We start from the raw sequence: 26,128 nt of genomic DNA, 5'->3' as shown, positions 1-26,128 counted from the left end.
GGGGAGTAGAAATAAAACTGTTAAAATGTGCTTTGATTCCAGGCAAGTTTCTAGGAAGGCGTCATTGTTCAGGCTTTCAGGGTTGTGACTGCAGCACTCCTCGGCCAGAGCCTGCTTCCCTGGCCTACTGGGCACGCGCAGGTGGAAGACTGATTAGGACAGGTTTTCATTTTTTGCATTAGGAAAATCCTCGGCTGTAATTTTTAAGGTTTTCCCTTAATTGCCTAGGGATTCAGTCAGTGGCGAGCAGGCCTCCTGTAATAAAACACCCTTGTATTGGAATGCAGAAAGTGGCGCCTGGGAGCTTACAGCAGCCTGCACCTGCCAATCACGCGGCCTGGTAAGAAGGGGGGCAAAAGGGTGGCATGGGTATACCTGTTATAATGCCAACACAGCGAGGTGGACGGCATGGGCAGAGTGGTTAGTACATTTCTATTTATGGTGCTTTTCAGAAGTTGAAAGATCTTGGAGTGTGTTGCTCAAATGGGTGTAATTTATGGTATTTATATGTTTCTTTCGTCTTTGCTTGATTTCGTTGCTTGCTTTTGCAAGTAAGAAAGTGTCGCTCTAAATCATAGCAATCTAAAACCTTGGCAGCTATGGTTATAGTGATATGCGATAACGAGAATTAGTGTTTTTTTAAATTTTAAAATGATACGCTGTTACTGAACATTTCACCTAACTGCCCATGTTACTTTGTGCGTATACACACATACTTATAAAAACACAAGCAAACGAGCAAAAGGGAACAGAGTTAAGAAATGAAATCACAGAAAGTCTCAAGTCACCACTGACTACATGAACCGGGGATGCTTCCATCTTGGAATGAGGTCAAAGTCGGACGTGGCATTGCAGGACAACTAATTACCATAGCACCCCATTAGAAAACCAGTCTGCTCCAAGAAACAATTTCCTTTTGCAATGGGTGAATCATTGACCACTCAAAAATGAAAAGGGAAAGGACGCACAGGTGTTCAACAGTTCGGGCGATTCAGCATTACTTGTGGCTAGCTAATGAAGCCAAGCAGAACAAATCAATCTTTGAAGCTGTAGCAGTTTAGCACAGAAGATTTGTGGAATCAGAGGAGCCATATTTTGCTAGTAGTAACTTTTTTACTAAATATGGATTATAAAAATAATTCAGACAGAAGGGAGTCATTTAAATTGGTTACAATGTTATGCCTTAAAAGAAGTTCGATGGTAGCTCCAGGAAATTTGAACTAGATAGGATTTTATGTCCTGGTACAAAACAAGGATTTACAAAAGATTAACACACTGCGGCAGTCCTCTAGTCAATCAGCAAAGGCGGCGCTTCTCAAGTTCCTTGCAGTCACTCATCATAAAAATGTGCTAGTCCATTGTGATTTCATTACTGGACAAGTCAAGGATTTCTTTAAGGATAAGGTTTTGCGTTGGTACGTTTTAAATTAATGCTCATGGGAACAAAAAAATTAAGTGAATGTTATTTATGTGCTATTAGAGAACTTTAATTCCTTCAGTAACCACAAGATTCAACTTATTAATATTTGATATTACTTTACGGTTATGTGAAGCAGAAGATCATTGAATTAAGTTAATCCAATAGTTTGTGGATAAACTCACTAGAAGGGAGGCTGTTCTTTAACTGTAGCCCAGTCACAATAGCTACACAAAGTTGGAGTGTTTGTAATTTTCGTGTTTGAGTGGAGCACTAAACCAATGGCTACATACGGGGAACATCTTGAACAGCGACTCAGGAACAACAAGTTCCGGTGTCGCGAAGCCCAACAACAACTTGGCCGAACAACTTGGCCTTAAAAACCCATATGTGTGATTAAGGCTAAGTCGGTCTAGTGTTCAGGGTGGGTGGGGTAGAGAGGAGCGTCAGACAGTAACAGGACAGGTAAGAGGGGTTTGTGTTAGTTTTTAGGTGGTGGGAGTGGCTCATGTTAGTTTCTTAGGGGGTGGGGGTTCGGGTTATTTATAATGGGTTGAGGTGGGGTAGTTTATTTAGGGAGTGGGAGGGGTTTGGGTTAGTTTTTAGGGGGTGAGGGGTTTGGTTTAAAAAAATAAAAGCAGTCCCGTTCAGAGTGAGGGACTACTTTGGTAATATGTTGCGTGTGGATGTGCTCCTTCTGAAAGGGAAGCATGCTCTAACTGAAAGTGAAGTTTGCAAGTGACTGTGTGCTAACCTAATGCTCCATGGTGCATGATGCAGTGGCTCGATTTAAAGTGTCAATAGCAGACTAGTGGGTGAAGAATGGCTGAAAACCCCTAAAAGCAATTGTGTTATACAGATAATTATAGTAAAATCAAAAGGTTTTTGCTAACACCAGAACTAAAAAGGGCAATTTGTCTGGGACATTGGCTGCCAGCCTCTAGACTTAACACATTTTTTTATTAAATATTTGGTTAAACTTTTGCACAAATAGAGAGGCTTGCAAAGATAGCTAAATAGTGAGTGTTGTATTGTGTTGCACAGACATAGTATTGCAAGGATAGGGTTGCAAGGATAGGGTTGCAAAGAGAGTTGCATACATTGAGGCAGTTGCTTAGATGAAGGTGGATAGAGTTGCAAAAGTAGAGTAGATGGATAGTGTTGTAAAGGTGGACAGATCGTTGCAAAGATAAAGTAGACTAATCAATATAGACAAGGGTGCAAAGGTATACAGAGTCGCAAAGATAGAATAGAGCGATAGCTAGGGTTGCAAAGATAGATACAGTAGACAGACAGGGTTGCAAATGTAGATAAGTAGGACAGGAAACTGGAATAAATGGCGGAGCTACAATTCGTGTTCTAGTCAAGTGTCTATATACGCAAAACATACAATAGCCCTGAAAGCACAGTAGAAAACCATACAAGTAGGACATGCAAATTAAACTGGTTTACAAATGTAACTGTAATCCTAAATAAAATTAAACGTAGCAGAAGGAAATCCGAGAATGTAGTTAAAAATGCCCTTCATTGTGTGCATACTAAAAAAAAAAACTACTTTCTGAAGAGCAGTTTCCAACGGACACAATTTGGCATGCTGTAAAATAGCAGTCAGATGAAGGCCACTCCAAAAGGAATTTACAACACCATCAGCAGACAACAGGAACTGACAAACCCAAAATTGCCTTGCGGTGAACTTGGAAGAGTTGGTGGAAAGCTTCCTGCTATCACATCCAACTCAAAACACAAAGGAAACACCAAAGTAATAAACTAAATACACCGGCATTGAAGAGAGCTACCTTCTTTGCGGATGTGCTTGTTGTGAAAGAGCAAAATGCAGTTACTCAAAGTGGAATTATCCAGTTGTCGGAAGTGGGCCACGTACCCCCTGCATTCCCGCTTCCCTATAATGTAGAGTGTGGAATCAAAATGTGAATAGCAGCCAGCTGTGTGAAAGCCCCTTTAAATAAGTATGGATAAATCTATTTTTTAACCATCAATAGTGCCTTGGTTAACACCAGACCAAATGCGGCAAGAGGCTCCTCTCCACCCCCCACCAGAATAATCATCTGTATTCTCTATCCAAGCCTCCATGCTATTGGGGGTCATCTGAAGTCTCTCTGCATAGCAGCTAGCCCTAGGCGTGTGCAATGGAATAGGTTTTCAGAGATATTGCTAAACTGCATCAACAGTGGGGAGAGAGAGTGTTAGAGAAGGGCAATAAATATTGGTCCGTTAACTTAGATGTTTTACCACCAGTATCTATGCTGCCTCAAGGTCAGAGTAGTTGTGAAATGTATTAGCGTAGCAGCACATACTTGCAGCTTACCAAAAGAGGGTACAAGTCTACAGAAAAGAACAGCCAATAGCAGGAGGGATAAAGTAGTAATGCAATGCTTCAATCTAATGTTCAAGAGGTTTACATACATGTGTGTAAAATATGAAAAGAGTTGCTTTCAGAGACCTAAAAGATAATAAAAAGGACTGAAACTGTTCCAGATAACAGTCCTGGTTCAACGTATTTATTTTGTTACTCGCCGATAACCCAAATTTAAACAATAAACCTATGTAGTAGATCGATTTAAATGGAGGACTTACCTTCAAGAAGCCCTTTTCAATGTACAGTTTGGTTCCATTTACTATTTCCAAAGTAATTCCGTTCTGAATGAGCTGGTTCATTGGTATATCCATCCCATCTATAGCAATTGCAGCCAATGGGCCCGGAAAGGTAGGGATAACAATGGTTAGGTGTGTTCCATTGCATGCGTATGGTCCTAAAAAGGATACAGAAAAGTGAAATGTAGTACATACTTCTATCCCCAGAATCCAGATGCTATAAATAGTTAAATCCTCACCTGGTGCGCAAATCATTTGAACATCGATTTGTATCCGCTGATTAAAAAGATAGTAGAGCAAAGCAATGTCTGCAAAGTAAAGGGAATAGCCCTCTTCCTATGGAAAAAGAAAATCTTTCATAAGAAGGCAGGCATTGTCCATTTCATGGGTCCAATTGCAAAAAGACAGCAGCACCAAACATCCGAGTTCCAGGTTAGCCTTCAATTTCAGTTGCAATGCTTTTGAGGCTACAATTGAGAACCAAAAAACTGCTACATATGCAATGCTTATTTAAACCATTTTACAATACTTGCAACATTGAGTAGCAGAAAACTGATCTTCACATCAATTAGAAGATGCAAAACGAAAATGTATGCAACCCATTACTTTAAGCAATATCGGGGCTTCAAACTTCATGACCCCGCCTAGATGGAGAACAATTTACACTTAATGTAGCCTGAGAAGGTTTTTATGCTGGACATATATGCAAACGTTTAGAAGGAGATTCCTGTTTGACTGGATACCACACCACCGATTCCCTAATCACAAAAACGGATTTTAAAGTTGCACCTAGATTTTAAATGTATTGCTATAATATTACTTAGTTTTCACCTACACGTTTGATTAACCCTTGTTTTAGCATCGCCTTCTAGCCTGGTCTACGAGATTCACACCTGTTCCTAATCTTCTCCCATTAGAGAAAAATAGGAAACAGTTTACATGTTTCTGCATCAACTTCCATTTCTGGGTCTAATACAATTTATTTTTCTCGTAAAGCCTACAAACTGGGTCCTTGGTCTTATCTTTATTTGGGCTTAAAACATGTTTTCGAAAAAGCGAGAACATGTTTAGGATGTTTTAACCCAGTACTACATGGCTGAGTGATGTCAGACTGTCTGGTATTCCGTCTCTCTCCCGCCATGGAGTACTACAGCGCCAGGATACCAGTTTGTTGGCAGTGCGTGATTTACAAAAGCTAAATAACCTAAACACAATGGGATTATTCACCCCTCATTCGTTCACATATTCACTTCGGTGCGTTTTATCTTCCTAAAATACGTATGTATATACTATGCTCTAATAGGGATTCTCTTTCCTCGTCCTTTTCTAGGTTACTGTTATATTTGTAATTTGCCTTTGACTTATTTCTTTGCAAACTTATTGGCCAGATGAAGTTCTCTGGCCGATCCTACAGCTAAACTGAAACGTCGATCTTCTTAACGTGGACTGCCATAAGTATCTATTAATTATTGTTGGTCACACATTTCTTAGAATCATTAATCATATGTCAGCATAGCTGTATTTTAGGGAGCTATTGTTCTCTGTAGGTGTTATATCAGCATTATATGTGTTGCTGTCCAATTTCTTGTGTGAAACAATCATGTCACTTTTTTTAAAATTCTTTATTAAACATATTCAAACACAAACAAAATGACCATCGTGCCGTAGGTACTGCCAATCACTATCGGAGAATGTAGGTTCCAACATTACAGAATCAAAAAAGGAGTGTATGAAGTGGGTTCAAGGTGCATCCGCTTCTCCCAGAACTGGGTCCAAGTCTGGCGGTGTACATATATCCCCCCCTGTAAGCATTCCAAGCTTCCCATATCTTCACCCATTTACGGGGTCGCCCTCTGGCCACATACCTCCCTCTCCCGAAACACACACCAATCCAGGTCCTCCATCCACTTCCCAAGCTGAGGAGCCCAGCCGGCACCCCAAAGTTGTGCGAGGTTACGTTTTGCAACCATACATGCAAGAGTGACCCATACTTTACCATGGGTCGAGAGGTCGGAAGGCTCCCACACATTAAGTATGCAACGACGTGCCTCAAGTACAATCTGCACTCCCCATACCTCACTCATTCTCTCATGAATCTTGATCCAGTAGTTGTGGATCTCTGGGCACTCCCAGAGAATATGCATAAATGTACCAGGCATACCAAAACCCCTACGACAGTCTGAATTGGAGGTGAGCACCATACGACAACCCTGGACCCGTGGTGTAGGACTGGTGAAGGATCCTGAGCTGTACTAAACGAATCCTCATGGAAATCGCCACTTCCCTGGGGGACGCCACAGCCTCCCCCCAGTCTTCTTCATCCAAGACCAGTCCATCCACAATGCAGTGTTCCCTGATCCGCACCAGGGGGTCCTCGGAATGGTTGATCAATTTCTTATAAACCAGAGAGATTGCTTGGTGGGGAGGTACCCGTCCAAGATTCGATCCTCCAGCGGAGAGGCCACCGGGGATTTCACTTCGCGAGGGAGAGCTGCCACCAGGGCGTGCCTGATCTGTAGATATCGAAACCGCTCGCTCTCATTCAATTGATGTCTGGCTTGCAATTCCTCAAAAGTCAATATCCCGTTCTTACCCCACATGTCTCGGACCTGCGAGATGCCGATCAGTTCCTAGCGGTCAAACCCCTTAGACTTCCACACACTACCCAGAGCCTCAGAGTTCCATAGCGGGGTGGCCATGGTTATCTTGCCTTCACAATTGAGCGCACGGTTAGCTGCATGCCAGACCCGCACCGAAACAGACGTCTGACCCAGCAGGGAGAACCTACCCCGCCTAGCATACAAGACCCTAGTATACTCACCACCTGGCAACTGGCCGCGATCCATGGCAAACCCGGGGTCAACCGGAGAGCCATAGACCGCGTGATTGATAAGAGCTAATTGGGAGGCCCAGTAGTACTTCCTAACATTGGGCAATCCAATACCCCATCATACCAGGGTAACAATCCGTGGCTTCCCAGCCCAGAGAAGTTGACGCTGCAATGATTCAATCTCATTAAAATAAGAAGGGAGCACTGGATCGAGGGATTTCTGCAAAGCGTACAGGAACCGGGGTAGCGCCATCATTTTGAACACCACCGCCCGGCCCAACAGGGAGAGCGGCAACCCCTTCCATTTGGCGATATCACGGCAGAGCTGGACCAGAGGTGGTCCCAGGTTAGCGTCGAAACGCACCTTCGGATCTTTAGAGATGTGGATACCGAGGTAGCGGAAACCAATCAACTCCACTCTTCAAGGACAATTCGCTGGCACTCTAGGGGGATCCCCGCTCAACACAAAGCGGACCGACTTCGTCCAGTTAATGGCGAAGCCCGAATACCTACCATAGATCGCCAAGATGTCTAGAAAAACCATCAGGGACTGTCGGGGGGAGGTCAAATACATGAGAATATCATCCGTATAAAGCGAAATTTTGTCCTCCCATTCCGGGGTCCACCGCAACCCTTTTATAGATCTATCCCATCTCACCCAAGCCACGAGCGGCTCCAGGGCCAAGGCAAACAAGAGTGGGGATAAGGGACATCCCTGGCAGGTGCCCCTTCCTAACTGGAAATCGCGGGACTTATGATTGTTCACCACAGTTAGGGCCAACGGAGCCGAATAAAGGCGGATCCATCGTATAAATTCCGGTCTGAACCCTAGCTTCTCCAACACCGCAAACAAGTAAAACCATTTGACCCTGTCGAACGCCATAGTGGCGTCGAGGGACAGAAGCACCACCGGCTCAAGTATGCGGGAGGCCCCCGCCACCACCCCATGGAGGCGACGAAGATTGAGAGCAGTGTTACGACGCGGCATGAAACCGGACTGATCAGGGTGTATCAGTTCCGAGACAGTTTTCACTAGCCGGTTAGCAAGTAACTTAGCCAGAATCTTAGGCTCTGCGTTTTGGAGAGAAATCGGGCGATAGGAGGAGCACTCCATCTGGGGCTTGCCATCTTTATATATTACAATGATATTAGCAATGCGTTGGTCGTAAGGAAGAATACCGGCCTCTACTCTCGAGGTACATGTCTTTTAGGAATGGGGCCAGACGATCTGTATGCAATTTATAGAGTTCTACAGGGATACCGTTCGGACCCGAGGCTTTCCCGGAGTGGACCCCCCGGATCGCCATCGCGACCTCATCGTTCATGATTGCAGAATCCAGGAACTCCCTGTGCTTGACTGACAAAACAGGCATTGGAATGTCTCGGATGACCTCTGTGTTTTTCTCCACAGTATACAGGCGTGTCGAGGTATGGACCTCCTCGTAATACCGAGCAAACTCATCCACTATAACCTGGGGATCCGTCGTGACACCCGAGACCGTGATCAGCAGCTCCGGCACCAGACGAGATCCCCAGTCACCCTTCTCCAACCAAGCAATCAATTTCCCAGCCTTATCGCAGTGTTCATATATTCTGCTTTGTGCGTCGGCATGCTGCACTCTCGCCCTATCACGCGCCAATTGTGTATATTCATCGGAGGAAACAGTGGCGATGTGTCGTCCCCGGGTCCTCAGCGACGGAGGCCTCCCTTTCCAGGACCAGTAGCTCCGCCTCAATTCTATAGACTTCCGCCCTACTCTTCTTTTTCTGCCCAGAGATTAGGGAGAGCGCCTCCCCCCCCCCCCCCCCCCACAGTTGTGTAGGCCTCACAGAGGGAGCAACCAGAAGCGACCGTCCCGGCGTTCTACCGGAAGTAGCTATCCGTGACACGCACTCTCTCCTTTTTAGTCGCGGGGTCTTTTAGCCGCCACGCACCAATCGGGGCAATCCTGGCCACATTACTCTGTCCGACATTCAATCGCAACCAGATCGGTGAATGATCGGACACCCCCCTAGCCAGGTGACCCACCTCCTGAACAAACGCCGACTTTGGGGCCGGCACAAACACGTGGTCAATCCTAGAGGAAGAGCGATGCGCAGCAGACACGTGTATATTCCAGGTCCCTGGGGTGCTGGAGTCTCCACCCATCAACCATACCAGTTGCAGAGGCAAAATCAGACCGCCATCTACGAGAGGGCAGCAGCACACGGGAGGGGGATCTGTCCAGCTCGCCATCCATTACTGCATTGAAGTCCCCCCCCCAATCACCATAATACCAATAGGCAGCGACAAAAACACCCTGGTCAAGTCACTAAAGGTGTCCGTCTGCAATGCAGGGGGAACGTAAATTGAAAGGAACTTGACAGTCCTACCCTCCCACAGCCCCGAGATTCCCACATAGCGGCCACGGTTATCGGACCAGGTAGCTTGGATGGTGAGCGGGAAGGAGTTCTTAACTAAGATCCCCACCCTTCTAGAGCCGGAGGTAAAGCCGGCGTGGGCCACCAATTTATACCCTCCCCGGTGTAGTGCCATACATCGCTTCCCCATGAGCTGGGTCTCCTGTAGCAAAACCACATCTGGCGATCGCCGTCTAATTAGCTGCCCCACCATTGCGCACTTAATCTTATCTCCCAAACCATTCACATTCCAGCTGAGGACAGATCCACCCATGCCCAACCCAGTGGAAGCCATATTCATCCCAGAGAATTCTGAAGCAGTCTGTGCCACCCATAGCAAGACAATGGTCATGAACACAACAATCAAAAAAACAAACAAAAAAAAACGACCTGCCAACCCCCCACCCTGCACCCCTGCATGCAACTCGTGCAAATCCCCCAACTCACAGTGTGCCTGTCTCCCCAGGACTATGATCTAAACGTAGAAGACGGAGGACCTTACAACAGGCCGCCGACCTCCACATCCTCCACCCGCGTACAAACCCTATCAAAATATCTTCCCAAAAGGAAAAATCCCAAAAAAGGCTAAAGATAGATAGGGAAAAAAAGATCGCCCCGATCAAACCAGCTCCCCCAACCAACAAAGTCAAGTCAACCGGTTCAGAGATAAAGTCATTTGTCCTCGTGGTCCACCTGGGAGTGTCTCTCCGGGCCCAACACCAGAGTTCTGTCCAGCCAGTCCGCAGCAGCCTCAGGATGATCAAAGAACCAAGATTTTCCGTCGCGCTCTATCCGAAGGCGGGCTGGGAACAGCATAGAGTACTTGATTTCGGAGGCCCGCAGCCGGCGCTTGATAGCCATAAAACCCTGTATCGCTTTGTTCGCCCTAAGTGTGGCAGGGTATGCTCAGACGTGAGTCCCTTGTTCACTTGGCCACTGGATTCAAGATGGCCTGGCTGACGAGGATTATGAATCTGAAACCGGTCCCAGGATGCTTGTTTCCGGTCCAGGGAAGACATGGCTTGGCAGTTCGGGCTGGACTGTTCCCATAAGGCACAGGGTCAGACTGATTTGCATATAGCCATGTCTGACTGGGGTGGCTGAGTGAACTAAAGAATGGTGATGGATTAAACCCAGATCAGTTGACTGGGGGTGAGTGTTTGATTTGTTGAAACGCTCCGTCCATCATCCCCTTTTGTATTGCTTTAGCCATAAAACCCTGCCATTGTTTTTGGACCGCTTGGGTAAAGTCAGGGAAAAAGAGCAAGGAGGCATTCTCGAATGCCAGAGGACCGGATGATCTAGCAGCCTGTAAGATGGCGTCCCGATCCCGAAAGTTCAGTATTTGTGCAATCATGGGGCGGGGATCGCCCCCTCCTTCGGGCGAACACCGGGAACTCTGTGGGCTCTTTCCACCGTGAAAAAGTTACTGAGACCCTTTGGTTTCAGGTGTTTCAGGATAAGATCCTCCACAAAAAGATCCGGGGCCTGCCCCTCCGACCTTGCCGGTACACCCAGGATACGGACGTTGTTGTGCCTCGCTCGCCCCTCATACTCGTCCAGCTTACGGTCAAATTGGGCCCCTAGATGCCTTCAGGTCCCTCACCTCTCGCTGGAGTTCGGACACATCATCCGCGAGGCTCGATGTTTTGACCTCCAGTGACTTCACCTTCTCCGTAGTTTGTGAGGTCCGCACGGATGAGGCCCACCTCGATGGTCACTGTGTCTAATTTAGAGTCCATCCTACCGAGAGATGACTGAATCCCGGTGATCGCTGCCTTTAGATCTTTAAGCGTCGGATCCTCTCCGGATGGGTCACCCTCCTGGCCGCTCACTTGTGCGCGCTTCTCTTCCCCCGGGGAACCTTTGGAGCAACTGTACTTTGCCAATTTATGGGACTGCACTAGTCTGGTAGTCGCAGATGTTTTCGGCGGTGGCTTTTCAGGGTCCCCTCTCGCCGCCATTCTCAGCCTCCGTCCGGACACCAACTTCGCTGAACAGAGCCGAGTCAATCTGCCACAAAGTCAATCAAAAACCAGCCGATCGCTGGTGCTCCTGTCCAAACAGGGCAGCCCCGTGTGAACTAGTCTGAGAGGGGGCCCCGGGGTCCGGCAGATGTGATACGACTTCCGAGGATCTGGTGTCCCCGAGCACTTCCGGTCCCACTCGCCGTTGTTGAACTCCAGAGCGGGCAGTGCCACACGCAAGGTCCCGGGGGCGTATCCCAAAGGCCCAAAGGCCCAAATTCCCCAGACGACGGTATTAGGTCACCGGTGCGTCCAAATCTTCCAAAATTTCACCTGGTGGCTCAGGTGCTGGTCCCCCACCTGGCGGCGGGGGTCAGGATAATGTGCCGGATGGCAAGTCAGGATGAAGTGGTCGGCGGAGCCGATGCTCAAGCGGCCATCTTGGTCGCTGGCGTGGCTCCTCCCCCCCCAAATCATGTCACATTAAGATGTTTTCTGGCATGCAAAGTGTTTTGGCCAGTATGAGATTGGTGGGGACAATGTTCTCCCCATTTGAATTCCTTTATTTAATTTCTTCTTTTGAGTTATCTTGAGGTATTTCAAGGGGTTGTAATCCTTATATGGTAGGCTTTACCATTTACTTTCTTCTTCATTCGAAAGCATATTATATATGTAGATGTTTGAATTCATTCAAAAACTTCACACCGCTGAGTCAACGCTATCCCAAGTGAACCAGAGTCAGTTCTATTATGGGCATCCTATTAGGCGGTACATAGAAAACCTTTTTCCTGGGACAAAACATATATAAAAGTCCCTTGAGTATTCTCTCATCCAAGGCAACTTTGAAGAAAAACAGGTCAACGTAAGGGTTGGACTTGGCCATTTCTTCAGGATCATCCCCAAACTTTTTGCCATCACTCATATTTTTGCTGAATTTGTTCTTGTTGGCCTTAAAACTCTTCACACTTTACCACGGCTAACCAGTGCTAAAATGCTTGTGCGGTTTCCGAAGATATGAGAAAATTGGTTTCTTCCCAAATTGGCATATTTAATTTACTTATAAGTCCCTAGTAAAGTGGCACTAAGTGTACACAGGGCATGGAAATTGAAACTAGTAGGTCCGCAGCACCGATTCTGCAACCCACTCCAGCAGCCCTTTAAAACATGTCTCAAGCCTTCCATTGCAGCCTGTGTGTCTAGTTTTAAACTGCCAACTCCGCGTGGTAAAAGAAACCTTTTGACAGGCCCAAATCTTCTCATGCTACATATAAGTCACTCCTAAGTTAGGCCCTGGACAGCCCAGAGGCCAGGGTTCAGTGCATTTAAGAAGCTGGGCATGTACTTTGAAGTTTCACATGTCCGGTTAGTGAATAACTCTAATTAGTTTTACGCTACTGCAAGGCCTGCATCTCACATAGGATAACATTGGAGTTACTGTACAACATTTAATAAGCTACAACTTGCAATTGGGAACAGGTAACCAGTTCATGTTTGGCCTGTTAAGAATTTTAATGAAAAAATACTCTTCTAGGAAAGTCCGATTTTAAATTACAATTCTGAAAACGCCATGGGCTTTGTGTATTTGTCCTAGAGAGCCACACAATAGAGAGCGTAGGTGTGTCTGGATGGGTCATCAATGGCAGGATGGGAGGGTAGAACTGAGTGTAGCCCTACTTGCCCTTGAGTAGGTTGCGTCCTGCCTCCACACAAAGGGCTATATATCCCTTGTAGTTAATATGAAGCCAGGAACCTGTGAACTTCTAGATTGACAATGCAAAGGTGATCCCTAGGTCTGCCCTTGTGGCTGGGTATACAGCTTTAAAACTTGCAATTGATCGGGGCAAAATAAACCTCTTTCCTTGCCTAAACCTTCCTTTTTGAAGCATACAATTCATCCCTAAAGGAGGCCATCAGTGTCCATCGGGCAGGGTGCATGCAGGTTATTACAAAATTAAGGGGATGGGAGTGTGTAGGGAGAGTGTTTTACATGCCCTGGCAGCAAAAAAAATAAAAACTGTTGTTTTTCACTGTAGCAAGACTGGCACTCCCATAGAAAAGCACTGGGTAACATTATAACAGCTAATAATGGTCAACTTCCATTACTTGTAGCTAAAAAGAGGATTCATTCTCATAATTTAAAATTAAATTTTCCAAGTCAGATTTTATATTACTCTTTTCAAAAGGTCACTTTTGGACATGTCAAATGCCTGCCTTTTTGCCTGTGTTTACGTTCACCAAGGAGCTCAGTGGTTCCTTGATTAGGTGTGAAATGGCTCAGAACTGAGGGAGATGGTCTGACCCTCCCCTGACAAGACAGGCCACCTTGGCTGTGCCCAAAATCTTAAGCAAATCAAAGACTGTTTACACTGTCAGATGTAGCTCAATCCTGGGCCTGATCCCTCTATTGTCCTGCCAGGCACCAATCCAAGCTTGGAGACGACCAACCTCTGAACTGTTTTGGAGTGACCACAAGGAAGGGTTTGATCATTCAAATAGCCACACCTTTGGGTGGGCACAGGGAGCTCTGCACAAGGGGAAGACAGGTTCTGCATTGTTGGTTGTGAATAAAGAGGGGCACTATGGGATAGTTTAAAGACAAGCAAAGGAAGAACTGGAAAAGTAGGTAAGGTCTCCCCTGTGAACATTTGCCCCATTGATAAGGGAGTTGCTAGAATCTTCCACCACTTACTAGGAGGCACTGGCATAATTGTACCCCCCACCCCAGTACTTTCCAAGCCATCTCCGGACCTGTAAAAGAAAGGACTGCACCTGGTGTGGTGGCCTGTAAAGGGCTGAACTTGCTCCCACTTGTACCAAGGATGGAAAAGTAGACTTAAATGGTCAGGTGGGTGACCTTTTAAGCTTCAGGGACACAAAAGCTGCAAGAAAACCACTTTCCCAAAAGCATAGTTCATCACTTACAAGTGAAGCTGCCTTCTACGCTGCTGGTGGCTTCTACTGGAGTGAGTTCTGAATGCTAAACTGTGTCCCTAAGATAATGGGACTCTTAGATAAGTGTCAGTGTACTCCCTCTCCTAACCCTAAAAGCTGGGACTTGGAATCTTTTTCAATAATTTTTAACTGGAGAAGCAACAGAACACTGGGACAAACCCGTCAAGTCATTCAGACGAAGGTGTGTTGCTACTAGGCAAAGATTCTAGTTGCGCCCGCTCAGTTTTCCCATAAGAAATCCATTTCAGCAGGATGTTTTGGAGAAGGTATCCAGCCTCGTGGAGCCCATTTAGGCTACAGCTTGCAGTCTTGCTCTACCCGCTGGTTTATTCCAAGCTCCAAAAAAGTGCCTCAGTATGAAAGTAGAAATCTTCACAGGGTTAAGGCACCAAAAGTATCCACCCACCGAGGGACCTCCCTTTGGTGAAAATTTTGAATTTCTCACGGAGCTTTCCTGTCAAGTCAACAGCTTTACCAGGACTTCTTCTGACAGCTCTCCAGTCTCATCCACCCATCTCCACAGCCTGCTACCTTGTCCTAGGAGGATTTTTGGCTAGCATTGCAGAGACCTAGTCAGAAGGAAATCTTCTGACTGGGACTAACCTGTTCTTTGCATCCGACCTGGGCTCCAATGCAGTCTGGCTTAATTCCAACATCAAGCCTCCTACCACTATTCCCGACTTCATTTTACATGTTGATCCTGGGTATTCTAACAGATCAGTATAAAATGATACAACAACAAGTAATTCATAAAGGTTTCTCTTTTGGCCCCGTAAACTAACTACAATTAAAACACAGATGCCTAAAACAGCCAGCTTCTTGAAAATGCTCCGATCAGGACCGGATGGCACCTCAATTGACTCATTTCACAAACGTCAATTATTTTGCACACAAACTACCAATTCTGGGGCTTGTACTATACAAACAAGATGCATTTTAGTGATCAACTTAATATAACCTTCAAAAAGCACGTTTCACTCTCATACACTTTTAAGTGTTACTTAAAAACATTTAAATGTTACAATCCACGTTAGTGCTTTTCTCTCTACCTGTATCTCCTCAACCCCAGTGCCATTGAACTGCACACGGATTACAAGGTCGCCATTTACGGGATCGTTGAGAAGCTTATAACCGTGTTCACTGGCATCTGCTGTGGTCCATCTGTATGTTGTTTGTGTCTCAGGGTCTGTCACTTCCAGGTACCAGGTAGATGCTACTGTTCGTGATCCCTGAAAGTTAGATTAGTTTTAAACATTTCACTGAGAGAGGTTGGTTTAAAGGATCTAGACATGGCCAAACATGCATCCAAACGACAATGTATTGGGGCATAAAATCCCCCAAGTAGCATCAGTAACCACACCAAAATGGTAACAAATATTTCATAAGTGGCTCTATGTATAATTTGAACATGTCTCCTGCCTATCAATGTGCACATGAAAACATTAAACAGAACCAACATTTACCTCGTCAAAGGCAGGAAGGTTTCGTGAAATCGCGATCTAGGAAGGAATTTGCAACAGTGATTAGATACCAAGTTGCTAAAAGGAAACCCGCACTTTATTTCCGCCACATATGACATGTGTTTTTAGTAGATTCTTACAAGCATGTCGTTAGTACAGTTCACTTGTGGTAAACTAGGAAGTGGGTCATCTCCTTGCTGGTCATCGCAGGTGATGTTGTAGGATCTTTTTATAGAGTCCACATCTGTACTGATCACCAACTGTAAGGCCAGGTAATGGGTGCTTCCCTAAGGGCACAAAATATTACAAACTATTAGGATGTATATCGGTAACGTAATCCAACAATGCATTTTCCCATCCTCGTCCCCAACACCATGAATAAGAAGCGATACACGTAGTAGACTATAGGAGAACAATGTATTCAGTCAGGTCTCCAACATAGTGCCAAATAAAAAATTAAAAACATCGGTGTTGAACGCGTTTTAAAGCAAGCATAGTTCCATTCAGAACGGAAGGTGGAGTAAAAGACGCCAGGTGACTTTTCATATATTGTTTTAGTAGTAGACTCTACAAGAGGCAGTTCTTAAGACTTAGTATTGCACTGCTGCAAGCGTCGGGTACAGCACCAAGGTGTAATTTTGCCACAGCAGAAAATAACGTATAAACTTGCAACAAAATTATGTATCCGACAAACAACGCACAAAATAAATAGGGATGCCACAATGGGGAGAGAGCGATCTGTGCCACTCCACTAGCAGGTCACTTAGCAAATTCCAATTGTTAATACTAAGCCAGCAAACATTAGTCTACAGTACTGTGCCGGGGTTGTTCTACCCTTCCCTGTGCCACAAAAAGCAGAAAAGTAAATGTATTAAATTACATTTAAATAGCTCTTACTGCCCCTAACGAGGCGTCAAAATTAATAAGCTTCCGCAAAGCTAATAGGTCTGGGTTTGTGAGTTTGATCAGAGTTTGGCGACAGTGGATGGAGCCCGCAGCTGCTCTAGAAAGAAAATCCCATAAAGTAACACAGTGGGCTATAACAATAGGAAAGATGGGGGAATGGCCTGTTCGCTGAACAAATTACATTAGCAGAGGGAATTTGTACCCTTGCTAAGTGCTATGAAAAGCAGTCCGTTGATAGATTTTACATTTTAAGCTGTGAGCCTAAAAGGCATACGAGGACAATATCGTAGATACTTTGGTTACAATTGCCATTCCATGTGAGCCCGACTCAATATGTACCAGCCCCAATGGAAGAAATTGTGTGCGGTTGGTGAAAAACCATATGGAGTAAATTTGGTACCCAAAACAGAATGAAGACTGCAGCAATGTAATGTTGGCAAGATGCTTTAGACCAGAAAGACCCTCTGTTCTGGACCACAATAATTCATCACCCCCCCCACACTCTCTCTCGCTGCCACCCTGACCACTCCACCGAACACTAGTGCAGGCATGTTTATTTTTTTTGCAAGGTTGGAGGTCCCAATTGTTATTGTATTTTGAGATGTGTGAATGGTAAGTGAACTTGCAGGACAGCACAGTGGCTAAAGAGCGAATGGCTGTGGTGGTGGAGGTAGAAACAAGGAAAATACGGGCAAATGGATTTTACACCCCTCTTCTCGTGTTCCTCTAAAGGAAAAGAATGTCATTTACCTAAACTGTTCACTTGCCAAAGGAAAATTTGCTGCATAAGCGTGCATCAGAATTACATTTGTAATCAAACAGAAATATTTGCAGTGGTCCTAGAAGGTTGCAGGCTGGGATGTTTGATAAAGACCTACGGCATTAATACACATGGTGCAGGATAGTTGTCATGCATACATGTTAGACATTTCACTATATTTAACACAACAAGCACTGAAAGTCACTTAAATATTTGCATGTGGCATAAAAATAAAAAAAAGATCGTACACAGGTTGATAGAGGGCCTCGGAAAATTGCACTGAATTCCAAAACTTGCACACCTGTTTCTTTAGGACTAGTACAACTGGCAACATCGCCCTTTGCATGCACTACATTTCGGTATGCACCCACAGGAGAATTGGATCAATCTTCTTTACCATAAGCATCCACCTGCCTAGAAAACTCAGGAATTGTATAATGCACCAGAAAATCAGTACTACAACCTGCACATAACTAATGGTTGTCCTCGATGCAGTCAAACAAACAAGGCCTTGGGATGGAGCAGCAGTTTTTAGATCATTTCACTTTAATGTTAACTCGCACTACATTAGCGGCCACAGTTCTGAAGTATTAAAAAAAAAAAAAAGTAAAGACATCTACTGACGAACACTTACTTTTGCATCCAGCCACCACTATAAACAAGCCACAAGGTAGAAACAGCTTTTGCACTTGAGAAAGGCAGAACAGGAAAGAAAATACTTCGAAAAATGGAAACTCAATTTTGTAGGCTGAATTACATATTTCTTGATAAAATGGGTTGCAAGTCAAGTAAACAACAATTACAGTACAAAAGGCCTTGCAAAATCGTTAGATCTCAGCACTGAAAACAGACAAACAAGTGTTCAGGTGCTTACATCCACCAATTTACAAGCCAACAATGTCCGCTCACCCGCTATTTTAAACCAATACAACCATCATCATTCATCGACTACTTACCAGTGCTATATTGTATCTCATAACAACAATCTTATCGCCATTCACCCACCATATGTTCCTGCACAATTTGTATATGCCTGCACAACTACCAGTGTGTACATTCCCCACCAATACAATCCTAGTCCCATTCATACAACCCACACCCATCAACACATTCGTACATACATTAAGTGCCCACACCCAGCATACACAGAAACTTGATCATTCTCCAACACTGACCATCATGCACCCATACTCCCAACATATACAAATGTTATGGAATAAAATACTAGAATGTCAGTATTCAGACATCATAAAAAAAACATGCACCAAGCATTATAGGTCTGCACAAACCATATACTTTGAAACACCCACAAAAACGACCCAGTGTCATGTTCACACCAACATATAATCACACAGCCACCATGAAATGCGCACACATCCACCGTGATACGCCTCAGCATGAACCTCCATAACCCACAACCACCACATTTATCAGCGGTCGACATTTTTATGCCAACAACTTATTGTCACCATTATACAGCCTTAAAACACTTAGTCAATGACAACCCCTCCCTCCCCACACACACACACACACATTTAAAACATATTCAAGTGCCAACAGGGGATGCGTTATGGTGAGTATAGTGGGGCGACGGCAGTGCCTTAATTTGTGAATGTCCTTGCTTTTTAGTTTAGGGAAAAGCCACAATTAACATTACTACCCCTAAATGACTCCCTTCGGTTTTTTCTTAAAATATATAACTATACATAAGATATAGATTACACAATGCACAAAAATATTAGGGATCTGCTTTCCATTTAATCATATTAAATAATCTTCAAATGGCAATCTACTAGCAAATATCTTGACAAGATTAACTGTCTGTGAAACAAATGCAAATCTTTCAAGATACCACGGATTTCCGGTACAAGCTACAAGAACTCCAAGACAAGGGAACTGGTGACAGTGCTCAGATGCTGTTGAAATACAAATATTTTCTGTCACAAGGCACCAGGCAAAACTGCCACTTTTTTCAGTTCCTGCCTGCCAATCTCTTCAGGGTTGGTGGATCAACTTCTGCAAAAGTCCTTGGGACAAGCTGGGCTGATACTCATTACCTTTCATAACTGTGTATTCTTCCAAACTGCTTCTATGCAACAAGACCATTGTGGCTTTCAGGCGTACATTTGCCAATTGTGTTTATTTCTTGTGTATGCTTTTTAAAAATCAATTTTACTCAATGTAATGGCACAAGATTGCCTCACAGTGAAAGTTGGGTAATTAAAAATTCATATTTCCCAAACTCATTAAGATACAACCTTGCCAATAGTGGAGTACCCCAAGTTAGAGAGTCATTATGATAGGCCCCTGATCAAACATTAGCTATTGGTAGCCTCACAGAATTTCATTGCAATGTGCAGCAGAAGGGGCTGGCAGTGGGGAGGTGTACAGCAATGTGTCAGAATGGACCTGCTCCTGCTCTCATATCTGATAACTGGTGGAATATGCCTCACATTTGGCTCACCATTCCAAACACTAGAATATCGTCCTTAAATGTGCTTACTCTTCCTAACATAGAACTATCAGCGAAAACATGCTCTTCAAGACAAAATCCCTCACTGTTAAGTATCACAGGTTTTTAGGGTTGAACCATGAGGATTGTACCAGACAGTAGCTATTCAACCACAAACTAAGGGCCCCATTAGGATGGCGGGCGGATAGCCCCCACAATATGATCATGGCTGGGGGGTCTACAGCAGACGGAAAGACCATCCTCCGCTTTTCTGCCCGGTCGACATGTCGACTGGGTGGAAAAGGGTTCTATATGGTGGCAGTGTCCATCAGACACCGCCAGCCATATTAGAATGGGCATCATTTTACAATGCCTTTCCATGGTAGCATTGCCGCCATTGAAAGGCATGCAGAGTCTGCTTTGGGGGCCCGTTGCGGGCGCCCAAGGACTCCAGGGGGTGGGGGGTGCACATGGGGGTACCTATGGTACCCCCCAGCAGTTCCATGCACAACATGGCAGGCACCGCGCAGTGCCTGCCATGTTGTGCATGGAAGTGCACAGCATGCCTTCCTGACATTGTGGCGGGTGCCCCTGAGTGCACCGCCCGCCACAATGTCAGGAGTGCTGGATGCACCCGCCACTTTGGCAGGCGCATCCTAATTGCAGGCACAGGACCAACGCCCTTATGGCGGGCGGTCACTTTCTACGATGGGATGGCGGACAAAGTCTGCCCGTCATCCTAATGGGCCCCTAAGTCTTCAAAAGGCAGGCACATTTTAATCTAATCAAGGTTGCATCCCACCACTAGCAGAAGTATTGACGGAAAAAATAACTTATTAAAACCTTTGAATCCCCCTCCACTTTAACTCTACCCTATCCTCTGATGAACAGTGTAAGGACTGAAGCGTACATGGGTCAGCAGCAGACCAATAAGGAGCGTGGGCACAGTACCCACACAGCAAGATCATGCAGAAATTGCGTGCCAGAAACTTACCTGGTAATTCATACAGTCTTTATGTGCAGTTACTTGTAGGGTCTGAAAATCAATTACATGTTCACAATCCATCCGTTCACCTTCAGAATCTGTAAAAGAGACAGTGTCAAACAGGGCAAATTTGGCAGTCACATAACGCAGATAACACGGTTAGAATTTTTTGATTTTTCTATTTGTTTATTTTGTGCTTTATTAATTTACATGTATAAACTGAATTAATCTTCAACATATTTCTTACGAGGTGTAGAAATGATTTATGAATTTGTTTTAGGTATGCCACATTTCTATGTGAAACGCCATATTGGTAAAAGATGGATGCCGTTTCACTCACTCCTGATTCCCCCTGCACATCCTCTCCCCACAGGCTCTGCAGAGCACAGTTGAGCGGACATGTAATGGTTTATATTCACTCTTATGACTACATTGCTCTCGATTAACTCTTCCTATTCCCGAGGACATAACATTTAAGGCCCTTCCTCTGATTTCACTAGTCTATTCAGCAAGTGAAAGTCCTATTGCTAAACGTTTCATATTTGTTAGCAGAGGCAGCTCCTCCATTTGAGCGTCGCTCGCAGGCACACATGAATAAGTAAAATGGCATGTGAAAACCATTTTACTTAAAACGTTGCAGAGCGACGGCAGGGGTGGTCTGAATCCTGCAATTCCAGGATTAAGCTGCCCCTGCTGTGTGCATGTGGACTTGACTGGCTCGATTACTATGGCCAGCCTGACATGCGCACTGTGAAAACCAGTAATCCACTGCCTGTGAGACAGCCGGGGGGATTGCTTGCAAATGCCCCCAGCCTCATAATGAGCGCTGGGTTAGTCTGCTCCCACCAATCCTGGAGCTGCTCAGCATGAAAAAAAAGCTCAAGGATTGGTTGAATTGGTGTCCATTGAGGAGGAAGGAAGTCCTTCCCTTTCTTGCTCGTGGATGCTGATCGGGGAAAGGTGAGCAATTGCGTACCCGGGGAGCAGTATATGGAGAGTTTGGTCCAGTGGCGCCACACTTTTTTTCAAGTTGTATACGCCACTGCAAATGCATACATCAGTAAAGAGATTATGTCCAGACCTGGTTTGTGAAAATCAGGAGACAATATGCTTTAAGCAGTGATCACAGATGTGCCAACAGAGTCGGTTATATGGACTACTTGAAATGAAGCCCCTTGCAGGACTTGAATGTCAGGTGGATGACGGGACGATCTGGGCATCCTAAAATGTGTGGTTTGGTACAGCTCTATTATAGCAGTTTTACAAAAATGCTCTTTATATTTCACCGTCCTGTATCTCTCGTCCCATCTCCCTCCATACTGGTGACACAGCTGGAGTTTGTAATGGTTGAGTAGCTAAAGAGTAAAACTTAAATGCTTATATTTTTTGATGTTGCTGCAATTTTTTCTCTGGTGACGAAGTATGCAAATGATGCAGCAATTTTATATTTCCTTCTCCGTTTTGGCACTAGAATGAGACACAAAGACCATCCAGAGTCACAAAATATCATTCACAGCTAACCTTGGAAAACTCAGTTTATTGAATACGAGGGAAAATAGTAAAACTTTACCCATAACGAATCAGTGCAGGTCGTAGATGCTACCGTGAAGATACTAGAATACGTTTTATGAATTCTTATGCAGGACGGCTATTACCTCATCTTTAGAAAACTAGGTTATAGATATAAGAATGTTTATCAAAGTTTAGAATGATAAAAGTCCACACATTAATGCAGGGTTACGGGAAAATTGATGACTTCATATTTGCTGCTTATAGCAAGCATCCTGTTTACGATGACGTTCTGGAAAGATTGACAGCATTTAAAGCAGAATTATGAAAATTGGACTGTTTTTCTTTGTGAAGAGGATATACAATATACTGAAAGTCAACCTATTCTCTAAAATTCCTCATTAGTAAAAAAAATTAAAGTATATGAATATCTAGAAATGCGATAGATCAACTAATTTATTAATTTGGTTGCTTTGAAAATGAAAATTACTAACTAAATCGCAGAGGTAGGGTATAGTTCAACCGATGTGTAAAGTGCATTTAAGTATGCTAGGCTGTTGAAGCATTTGCTTTCTCTGGCTTTTGGAACACATGGTTGATCTAGTTAATATCAAGAATGTAAAGAAACCACCAATTGAAAGCAAAAAAAAAAAAAAAGGTTTAAGATCCCTCAACGGGTGATATTGTGTGACAGATGTGGATGTGCACTGGACCACTCAGTTCGCAAACCCTATTCAGGCCTCTGTTCACTCAATATCCACTCTTACTGTACCAGTTGCTTGAACTTCAGCCCCCATGGTCCAAGATAGCTGAATGGAACTACTTAATGAGAGCACATGCATAAACATGAACTACCTTAACCTACAAACCTTGCAGCCAAGTAAGGTTGGAATTATGTCACCAGTTCGGCATTATGAACTATCACTAATATGAACTACAAACAACAATTCATCGGCGCGCGCACACAGGACCCATTTTGAGTGGGAGTGTCTCCCCAGAGAGGCCAGCACCACGAGACAGTATGGGGTCCTACATAATCTTTCCTGGTGTGGATTATTGTATCGCGACTACTGCTGGCCCCTTCATTTCGAATACATATTTGTTTAAGGCTGTACTGCCCAGGTCTTCTTTTGGAAGCTGATCATTCTCTGTGTCATCTGTTCTCTTATCTGTACCCTTTGACAAACCAACACAAAAGCTGCTGTGGGTGCCATATTCCTTGAGCCGCTTCACCCACCCCATTAGGTCTCACTCCTGTCTACATTTTACTGGATTATCAGGACGTATGGTAGTTGTTTGTACAATGTAATTTGCATCCACAAACATGTGCTCCCTCCAAATGAGCTTATAAAATGCGTGCCCACTCCTTTGTGTGCCTATTAAGTTTGTGCTCCTCGATTTATGGGCCCTCCGACGTGCTCTCCAGAGCCAGCGCTTAGATGGCTTAGCTGTGGGGTTTATTCTGTGGGGTCTGATCTGTGCTGTAAAACGGCATACAAAAATTGACAAACAAATTAGACCAGAATACATTTCTTTGGTTTGCTACATTAGTTACCACCTTAAAAAAATACAAAAGGTTTAGGCAACATACAATTTCTGCAGGTACCATATAGAGTACACTTAATCTTTAATACAATTGACAAATATTAGGAGTTACATACTTAGGATATAGAGCTCCTGCCAGGAATAATTTCTAGGAAGCTGGGGAAGCGTGATCCTCACTGCGTCGTTCCAACAAGCAGCGTGTTCTAAAAATAGAAGTAACCAGGTATAACAATTCATTACCAATAGTAAATTTTAACCATGTACACCAATAGTAAACTTTGTAACCATGACGAGTGTTCAAGATAAATCCGCTCCCAAATCGCTACCATGGCAAATGGAGCAAAACAGCCGTGTTTGGCGATGCCCCATGGAAACCTTGAAAATAAATTATGCAACTCGCCCTTTTGAAAATGTGTACATCATACCACAGATATTTTACTTTTCAGAACAGACCCACACTCATGATAGGTTAGGCAGATTTGTTGAATGCACAGTCACCCGGGAGGGTACACAGGCACTCAGCACGTGTCTGGCCTAGTGAGACTACTTGAATAGACGGGTTTTCAGCTTCTTGCGGAGTTCAAGTAGTGAGGCTCCTATGTGGGTCATAGGTACTCGCAACCATTTTTAGGTCTCGCCTCTCAATGCGCATGCGCATTGAGCGGAGCGAGACTATAGGGGTTTAAACAGACTTTACCTAGACTGGCGATTTGGTGCTGTGCCCGTGCGCTTTTAGGTCAATGCGCAAGCGCATTGACCTAAAATGCGCGTGCACAGCATCAAATCGCCAGCCATCTGTTCCCCAGCTTAGCGCCTCCGCTCCTGCTCTCTCCTGGCTGCTCCTCCCCTAATTCATGGCCGGCCGTATTACTTTCACGGCCGGCAGGCCGTCTGCATCAAAGGGTTTCACGGCCGGCCGGCCGTGCTTTCAGTTTCACGGCCGCCAGGCGTGTCTCCTCATTTAACTTGTTTTAATATCCTAGCCCATCCCTCCATCACCCTCTCATTGCTGTCTCTTGCTCCCTCCCGTACCCCTGTGGCTGCTTGTCCTGTGCTTCTGTTAGTATCTTTGAACAGGCTGGTAAATCATTTTCTTATTGTGTTTCCTCTTCCGTCCTCCAATCACCCCTCCCACTGTCGCTTTCTCCCTCCCACGCCCCGTGGCTGCTTGTTTTATCTATACTACTATTATAAAGGAAGAACTTTGAACCTTTGAGGCGGGTAAACGCGGGAACCACAGCGCCAATCCACACACCCGATAGATCGTTGTAATTTTCAGGGTGTGCAGATATAGGCTATATAAAATAAAAAAATATAAGGTATTTAAAAAATTTCAGAGAAAAAAAAAAGTAGTCCCATGGAAGTAGCGCAGGCCGCGACGTGTGTGTTGACATCAGGAGCGCGGGGAGGAGCGGCGTCCAGGAGCGCGAGGAGGAGCGGCAGACATGAGCGCGGGGAGGAGCGGCAGACATGAGCGCGGGGAGGAGCGGCAGACATGAGCGCGGGGAGGAGCAGTGAGGAGCTGCGGACAGGCTGGGAGGAGCGGAGAGGAGCGGCGGACAGGAGCGGCAGACCAGTGAACTCAGGAGCGCGGGGAGGTGCGGCGGATGAGGTAAGGCTCCGGGGGACCCACAGACAATGTCAGGGCGGGCGGGGGACCTGAAGCCAAGGTCGGGACAGGCTGCTACTCCGGGGGACCCACGGACAATGTCGGGGCGGACGGGGGCCTGGGCGGGCGGCCCTGACTGAAGCCGGATTGCTCCCGGACAAGGCCGGGACAGGCTGCTAGTCTAAGTTCTAAAGCGGTCTTATTTCCACCTTACGGATACCGTACTTTTGCTACTGCTGAAGTCGGTCTACTGGAGACTCCCGGACTTGGTCAGTCCCACTCTTGCTGCAGTCAGCAGGCACTAGGGCAGCCACAAAGCGCCTTCCAGTCTGCCTTGACAGTGCGTCGCAGAGTCGTGGGAGTGTGAACAGTTAGTAAGCAAGTGGAAATGCAGAGGAGACGCGTTTCAGGAACTAGATTGTGGACATACATCGGAATTAATCCTTGTGTCTTCCTACACATAACGTGGGCAAATGACTTCTTCTCCATATACCACAGTACCCCTATTTGTTCAGGGCTCAGAAATAGGTTGCCCTAGCATTAAGTAAAAAATCAATAGTGATATGGTCTATAACTCTAATTTTAAAAGCATGTGCTTTTAATCTATGAATGGCGGCACACTTTTGGTCAAGGCAGTGCGAAATCACTGGTTTGCACAGGCACTCAGGTTACCACCTGGTTGCAGGAACGGACTTGCCACTATGAAAAAAACAATTGTTACCA

The 26,128-nt window shown here is 45.2% G+C and overlaps 1 protein-coding gene across 1 annotated transcript in view; it reads right to left on the bottom strand.

Annotated features, from left to right (window-relative positions):
* The window catches only part of LOC144753489 (zona pellucida sperm-binding protein 2-like), a 274,324-nt gene that overhangs the window by 224,958 nt on the left and 23,238 nt on the right, over nucleotides 1–26,128 (bottom strand). The window contains exons 3-9 of the mRNA XM_078641160.1: nucleotides 23,913–23,999; nucleotides 20,752–20,840; nucleotides 15,780–15,926; nucleotides 15,643–15,678; nucleotides 15,229–15,408; nucleotides 4,270–4,366; nucleotides 4,013–4,188 (exon numbers count right to left, since the gene is read on the bottom strand). Coding sequence (XP_078497286.1) covers nucleotides 4,013–4,188; nucleotides 4,270–4,366; nucleotides 15,229–15,408; nucleotides 15,643–15,678; nucleotides 15,780–15,926; nucleotides 20,752–20,840; nucleotides 23,913–23,999 — 812 coding nt within the window. The remainder of the gene's footprint in view (nucleotides 1–4,012; nucleotides 4,189–4,269; nucleotides 4,367–15,228; nucleotides 15,409–15,642; nucleotides 15,679–15,779; nucleotides 15,927–20,751; nucleotides 20,841–23,912; nucleotides 24,000–26,128) is intronic.

Source organism: Lissotriton helveticus, chromosome 5_1, assembly GCF_964261635.1.
Source record: "Lissotriton helveticus chromosome 5_1, aLisHel1.1, whole genome shotgun sequence".
Lineage (NCBI taxonomy): Eukaryota > Metazoa > Chordata > Amphibia > Caudata > Salamandridae > Lissotriton > Lissotriton helveticus.
The sequence above is the reverse complement of the archived record's forward strand: the minus strand, read 5'-3'. Positions and strand labels throughout refer to the sequence as shown.